The sequence below is a fragment of the Octodon degus genome, unplaced genomic scaffold (assembly GCF_000260255.1).
Source record: "Octodon degus isolate 3935 unplaced genomic scaffold, OctDeg1.0 scaffold00099, whole genome shotgun sequence".
NCBI classification, from domain to species: domain Eukaryota; kingdom Metazoa; phylum Chordata; class Mammalia; order Rodentia; family Octodontidae; genus Octodon; species Octodon degus.
The window spans coordinates 7,634,287-7,642,227 of record NW_004524675.1 but is presented as its reverse complement, the minus strand read 5'-3'; the positions used below and the strand labels follow the sequence as shown (position 1 = coordinate 7,642,227).

Here is a 7,941-nt window from a genome sequence, read left to right as displayed (position 1 = left end):
CATTCTTTTTATTTAATACTCAGATTTTTTAAAACTTTCATCTTGCACTTTTTAACACAAGTACTCCTTTACTTTGGACCTCAAGATTGTTTTATTATGTTCAACAATAATTCTATTATCATTATGTTTATTTCTATTCTGCAATTCTATCTCTTCTGGTTTTATTTTTCTGTCTCTGTTACATAAATTTTATTTTAGCAAAAGATGTAATGTCAATAATAGAGTTGAACAAGGTCAGTTTAGAGAGGTGGTGAGTTTATTTTTCTTTTGATATTTTCCTGGGTATTTCTTGTTTTTCAAAGTTCTTTCTTTTTAAAATATATTTATCTATTTATTGAATACAGAGACTCACTATACAGTTCAGACTCATAGTGATCCTCCTGTCTCAGCCTTTCCAGTGCTTGGATTAAAAGCATGTGCCACCATGCATGGTTGCAGGGCAGTCTGGAATGCCTGGGGTTCCCAGGCCTGCATGCATGTGGTACCCGGGTTTGAACTCTGGCCCTTGCACTTGCCTGGCAAATGCTTAGACCGGTGATCTAGCTCCCTAGTCCCAAGGTTATTATTACTTTTTTTGTGAAAAATATTTTATATTTTCTGGGACCAAGAGACAAATAGGTCATATATCTGTTGAAAATTTATCTAACTTATTTTGAGATTATATTATAGTGAATTCATTAAAAATTGTGATTTGGCCTGCTCAAGGTAGAAATGTTATCTAAAAATATTTTCATAACAAATTTTCCTTAGATGGTTATGTATGTATGTATGTATGTATGTATGTATGTATGTATTTGGTTGTCACAGGGTCTGACTACGCAGCTGAGACTCATAGTGATCCACCCTGGGAGCAGTGATGGTGTGGCATGTGGTGTAGGGAATTGAATCGTGGAGCCTGCATTTGTCCCAACTTACCTAAGCAGACTCTTTATTCGACTGAGCTATCTCACCAGCCTAATGGCTAGATATTTGTGGGTTTTTAAAATTAATTTTATTGAGAAACAAACAGCAATGGGACAGTTTCAAAACTGATTAGTAGGACACTTTCATTAATTAACACATTGCATATTATTGTCTTTGTAGTGTTTATTCATAGTACAAAATGCATACATGATATCCTGTCCAAACACTATTAGTATAAATCTTTTTTTTCATTGAATTAAGAGGAAGTAGCTGTATGTCTATACTAATTATTTTGAATATACAGATACAGAATGGTCCTTCATTTGTATCCCCTTTTCTGTCTAGTTTTGTCAGAGATGGGTATTCCATTCTCATTTAAATGTTGTAGGTACATGAATTCAGCAAAGTATACCAATATAGTCCAGTAGTTCACAATAGTAGTGGGTTATCTGTAGGACTGGCAATGTCAGAAGTTGTTGACTTGAGCCCTTTACAGCTCAGCATATTAATATGGCTTTAGTTTTCATATCTCGTTATTATACTTTTCTGCTGGATGGTTAAGGCCAAGATAAAGCAAGACCTATATAACAAGAAGTATAATTTTTCTATCTGACAAGGTCAAAATTTAGCCTAAAACCCTGTACTGCACTTTGTAGATCCTTTGTCAGTGTCAGCCTGGTAGACGAGTCACAGCTATTGCTTGACCAATTTGCTCTCTGTGAAAAACAGAAGTTGCTTTTTTTTTTTTTTTTTTTTGAGAACTGGAGATTGAACTCAGGCCTTTGTGCTTGCCAGGCAATTGCTTATTCTACTGAGCCATCTCTCCAGTTAATGGATAGATATTTGAACACCACAAAGTATGTAAGTATAGAAATCAATATGTATGGTGGTGTGTGCCTATATTCTCAGCACTTGGGAGGTTGAAAACAGAAGGACCGAAGTCTGCTCTGTGTAGTGTGACCCTGAAGACACTGTACTAAAATACATAAAAAAACCAATATGTAGAAAAGTGCATAATTTTTATTTTAAAAGTTACATTTGCAAGTTATATATTTGTGTGTGCCTATTCATGTTTAAGCTTAAAAAACATAGTGGAAGATATACCGTAGGATATATGATATACCCCAAGATGTACCATAAGATATAGCATAGGGTAAGACGATAGCTCAGCAGTATAAGTGCCTGTCTAGCAAGCACAGGGTCTTGAATTTGATCCACAGTATAAAACAAAAACAAAACAAAAAACAAAAGTTACACCATATAGCTAGACTCACTGTGTAGATAAAGAGAGGAATAGAATAAGTCACTTAGCTTAATTGTAGTGCTCATTTCACTATGTATATGCACAGTAAAACATCATAGTGTATACCTTAAATAAATATGAGTTATGGGCAAACCACATGGTAAATATTTCATTTAAATCTCGTTGCACAAATGACACATTTCCACTAATCCACCTTAAAATACTTCTCGCTTTGAAAGCATGTTCCATCATTCTTGCCACTTTTAGAAGCAGTTCTAGGTGGTGTTTTTTTGCACTTTTATTGTACTGTCTTGGCTGCCTCCATGTCCTGAACTGATTAAACAATATTCACCTTTCCTGGTCATTTTTGTTTGGGGAAGAGTCAGAAGTCGTGTGGTTTAAGATCTGGGGAATAAGGTGAAGGAAGACACGCTGTAACACTTTTATGACCTTGCCTTTTCCTTGGCTGGCACTCAGAGAGCCATGTTCTGCGGTTCGATCACATGTCTTAAACACACACACACACACACACACACACACACACACACACACAATGAAAGCCTTCTAGAACTGTCTCAAAAAGTGAGAAGATGCTGGACACTGCGGTGCACACCTTTCATCCTTGCACTTGAAGGCTGAAGCAGGAGGATCACCATGAATTTAATGCCTACTTAGGTTACACAGTGAATGTAAGGCCAGCCTTGAACTAGTGAGCCATATACTATTTCAAAAAACAGAACAAAACAAAGAAAACTTGGAAAAAATGATGATATGGCAGTTTAAAGTGAGGGGGGAAATTTCTGAGAGAAATAATGGCAATGTCTTATCAAGGGAATCACTCACACCAAAACTAGAACATAGTAATGCATTAATGTATGCAACCTAGTAAACTATTAATGAATATGTATCTATACATATATGTATTAGATAGTAGTAACAAGCCTAGGGGGAAATATATATATATATATATATATATATATATATATATATATATATGCAGTAACAATGGAAAGAAATAGGACATCTTTTAGAAACATAAAAGATGTGCTAATTACATCTGTAAGAGAGTTTCTAATAATATAGTTCTCATTTTCACATAGCATGCTATCTTTTCTCTATATTGCCCCATTGCACTATGACTTCCTGTACAACCTAGTGTAAGTCATTTGTCCTCTCGTTGCATCCATGCCATTAGGATATCAAGAAGTGTCTTCCTTTGAGTAACTACATTCTATTTCAGTTTATAAAATAAAACTTTATTGTCACAAAGAGCTCAAGCCCCAGTTTTCTACACTAAGTACATATTTAAGAGAATCATGTAAGTTTTCTATTTATTTTCTGGATCCAGGACATTTTTCTCCTGTTTATCTGTTGCCCTCACCAATTCTTCAAGTTTCTTCTCCAAATATTGCTTTAATGTCCTTCGTATTTGCTTCATTTTCCTCCGATGAGATATACAGATATGGAAGCTGGAGTGTAGAAAGGCAATAACTCAAACAGGTATTAATAGCCCCACACTTTTAAATAATTATAGTTCCTTTTTCTGGGCATCTCTTTCATTTTTCTTATGTTTCAACTACTATCCCATCACATTTCCATCATTTTCTTTCTGTTAACATTATAATAGGGAAGACTGTTACAATCAAATGATTTTCTTGTCTTTTTTTCTAACAGGGGAAGTTAAGGTGGCCTTTTTGGCATAGGAATGGTTGACCCAGTATTTCTCTGGAGGCAGAATTCACTCACAGTAATACAACACTTGCCAATATGACAGCTTCTGTTAGGAATATCAAAAATAGTATAATCTCTCGATTCTCAGCCTTCCTTGGATCATCATCTGGATGAGGCCAAAAACAAAATGAATTTTGGAGGAGGAAAAAGTAACAAGAAATGATTATCTAGGATAGTCTTCATAACATTGGGCTATCCACTGTTTCAACAGCATGCTTTTCACTTGTATCGTTAGACTAGTAGACATTACAAAATGTTTGCCCTACCAGCCTCTACCCAAATGTTTGATTTCTTATCTGCTTTTTTTTTCATTTTAATACTCTTGGTCAGCCCTCTGCCAGCTTATTCATGTTGGTAAAAATTTTGCCCAATATTTTAGTTCTTTTTGTGATATGATTGTGAAATCTATAGACGTACCCAACAAAAACTGGAATAAATCAATGAACAAACTAAGGCCTTGATCTCTAGCCCCTTAAATCTTCTCTTCACAGTCTATGTTACCTCCACAGTATTCTCCTTTGAAGCACTGAGTAAAGATGCGAAGGCAGGTCCAACAATCAAGGATAGGACCTTCAATCACGGCTGATAAGGAGGGAAAAACAATCACAAAGGGACTATAGCAAAGGACTTGCTTAGTTTAGACATCAATTATGGCTCCAATTCTCAGGTGAATTAGATTTCATGCATTCCCAAGACTGTTATGTTACATTGCCCTAAATTCCTTTCCCCTATTAATATAAATTTTATGTAAAATTAGTTGGATCTCTGAGGAAAAACTGGGGGAAACAAGATGCCTAAGCTCATATTGAGGCAGTAGGTTGGAACCTGTATAGGAGACCTTGCAGGATATCTTAACTCTGTATGTCTTAATAATCTAAACAAAATTTTTTCAAAGCTAGATTTTTTCATCAGATATCATCAATATTCACCCATTAACTATCACTCTGGGAATTATCATTCAGTGTGACAGGTGATAGAAGGAGAATCATCTACAGCAAAAGAGACGGGAAAACAGCCCCAGACCTCAAGGTATCACATGTACTGTACTCACTGCAATCTTCAGAACAAGCTAAAAGAGAATCAGAAAGTTCTCATGAGCTTAGCATCAACCTAGAGATTACCATATTTATACCCCATAAGTCTTTATACCCATTATCTACCAATTATACCTGTACCCATTTTATATGTCTATTATCCAAAACATTGTTACTCCTCTCACCCTTTGTTTTCTATTCTCTGCTGAAGGTTTCAGTTTTGATAGAAAATTTCCATTACCAACTTCAGAGAAGTCCTTCAGTGCTTCTTTCACTTTGGATTCCAAGTTCTGGCGGACATTCAGAAACCTTCCTTGAAAGATAAAGGCACCTAATACAAAATGAATGACATTCAGATATTAGAGTGCACTTCCTTTTACATTTCTTTCTAATTGTTTTGCCTTGTTTATCCGACCCAAATTTTCTCAGATTTGGTTTGGCAAAACAGACTTTTGTACATGAGACAGAACCTCACCTTTCCATGTTTTGTTACCCAGTCTATAAAGTTCATCCTTCAGCCATATTCTCAACTTGACAACCTTGGAAACATCTAGTGAGGACAGAGAAAAAAAAAAAAAAAAACAAGTGGAGGAATAATTAAGGAATAATTAATGGAGGAAATTGTGTGCGACCAGTTGTTCTGTTTCCTGCCTCCTCTTTAGTCATACCCCTGAGCAGGGACTCAAACTTCCCTCACCTAATACTCGAAGCATCTTGTCCCTGTGGGAAACCTGGAAGCTTAAACGAACCATCAATTTAATGTGCCTTTCAAGCAGTTGAGTTCTTCCAGGGACATCATGGGGTACCATATTTGCTAGCAAGGTCCGAATATCCTTTGTGAATTTGGGGTCACACTCCAAGCAGCCCTTGACTCCATGAGTGGCTGCCAAGGACAGGGGCAGGAGAACTAACCAGAGGTTCCCCATTGTCTTTACCCAACCCTCTCCACAGTGGCAGATTGTGCTGGCAACTAGTTCACTTAGTTCTTTTTTGTAGAAAAGTCCAGGAATGAAAGCCTTGTTCTAGATATTCTGAGTTCAGTTTTCCCTCCCACTTTTAGAAACTCTCATTTTCTTAAGTATTGCACTTCTTCATTTCAGAGAGAGCTAACACTGCCAGTGAGGGAATGATTATGTGAGTTCTGAGTATAGAATGCAAACACAGGGAGAAGCCTGAGCTCACAAAAGCAGAGTTCTCTGTAGGGAAATGTCTCAGAACAAGTTTCTGTACCTCTCTCTGGCTTGTGTTGTCAGTAGATTCCCACTATTCTCCTGTCTTCTTTGGACAGAAATGGGTGGTGATAAAGATCTCACAGTACCTTTGAAATAGTTTAACATGAATCTATAGAGGAGGTAAGAAGAGTCAAAAACATTGAGCTTCCTGGTTTGCAGTCTTTATTGGTAGCAATGTTGTGGAGAAATAATGAGCATCTACATACAATAAGAAATGGTAATTTGTTATAATTGATAATTTCTCAGAAATTTTCAGCTACAGTTGCCTGTTGAATGATTCCTTCCTTCCACATTTTGTAACAATTTTATAACATTCTTTTTAGAGAAACGAGCTGAAGACTAGAAAGAGCAGTTGAGGAACAGACCATGATGTATGGAAAGTCATTAATGTGTAGGAACCTTTAACAGATGCATCATGAAATACTAATGAAGGAGTATATAGCAAATAAAATATAACCACAGTTACCATGGGCTACAGTTCAGGGAAATTACATGGAAGCTGACTAAATAAAAGTTTTTATTTTCTTTCAGTTTGTGGCTCTTTGAACAAGGATGTTCTGTATTTTTTGAAGAAATAAATGTCATTTTGCCTAGTTTTGAAAATACTGGTTACCTTATTTCTAATATAGCTATTATTACTGGGAAACTCAGATACATTTAATATTTAATATTAAAATTTCAGGTTATCTTAAGGACAGTCATAGAGTGGTCAGTAGTAAGGAAAGTTAAAAGAACTACCATTTAGAGTCCTAGCCCAGGTCCGGTGAGTGTGTGGAGAGCTTCCTGCTACCCTGAGCCGGTGGGACCAGTCCCAGTCCAGGTGTAGCGTGGGCCAGACCCTCTCACACCCCCTTGGGTCGCTCCCCACCACTCCGCAGTATCTCCCCCACCCCACTCTCCAAGTAGGAATTTCTGCCGTGTTCCGGGAACCCCCAGACCCAGTCCTAGCCCAGGTTCGATGAGGGTGTGGGAGAGCTTCCTGCTACCCTGCACCAGCGGGACAAGTCCCAGCCCAGGCGCAGCATGGGCTGGACCCTCTCCCACACCCTCGGGCCACCCCCACCACTCTGCAGCACCTCCCCCATGGTGACCACCGAGTAGGAATTTTGTCGTGTCCCGGGAACACCCAGACCCAGTCCTAGCCCAGGTCCCGTGAGTGTGTGGGAGAGCTTCCTCTTCCCCCTACTTCACCTTGCCCCCTCCAGACACAGCTCAGGCCTGGCATACATGCCTGGGGTGTAAACCTGCAGCTGCAATCCCTGCAGAGAGTGTAAAGGATAGATCCACCCAGCTAGTCCAAGAGCAGAACATCTCGCCACAGGGGCACAACAGGTTCACCCTGAAGGGCAGCAGCGGGAAGGAGCTGAGCACAGCAGCCAGACCCAAGCGAGACACACCTGGATAAGTCCAAAATTTGTAGAGCTGCACCTGAACTTCAGTACATGTGAAGCTTATAACTACAGGAAAGATCTACAACAAAGGTCAGAAGACAGTGCTACAGAAAATGATGAGAAGGAACAAAATGTAACCTCAGAACCCAAGCCCACCCATAACAAGTGCACAGAACTCAAACACAGAACAAATTGGAAATCACACAGCTGAAAGCAATGAATCAACGGCTTCTAAAATAAACAGCTGCAGAAAGATATAGAAGACCTCAGATTGGAAATAAAAAGAAGAAATCCCTGAATTATTAACATCTTCACTAAAGAATCAAATGCAGAAACATATGGAAGAAACCCAGTGCCCACCCAGAACAAGTGCGGAGGACACTAGCTCGGCTCAAATTCATGAATTA

General features: G+C 38.3%; 1 protein-coding gene across 1 annotated transcript; it reads right to left on the bottom strand.

The window, feature by feature from the left end:
• Positions 1-3,473: 3,473 nt before the first annotated feature.
• On the bottom strand, positions 3,474-6,020 carry Izumo3 (IZUMO family member 3). The gene is made up of 7 exons (XM_004638570.2): positions 5,609-6,020; positions 5,387-5,461; positions 5,153-5,242; positions 4,929-4,946; positions 4,379-4,459; positions 3,893-3,983; positions 3,474-3,615 (listed from the first exon to the last, which is right to left on the bottom strand). Exons 1-7 carry the CDS (start codon positions 5,835-5,837, stop codon positions 3,474-3,476), a joined length of 726 nt encoding a protein of 241 aa, XP_004638627.1. The 5' UTR covers positions 5,838-6,020.
• Positions 6,021-7,941: the final 1,921 nt, after the last annotated feature.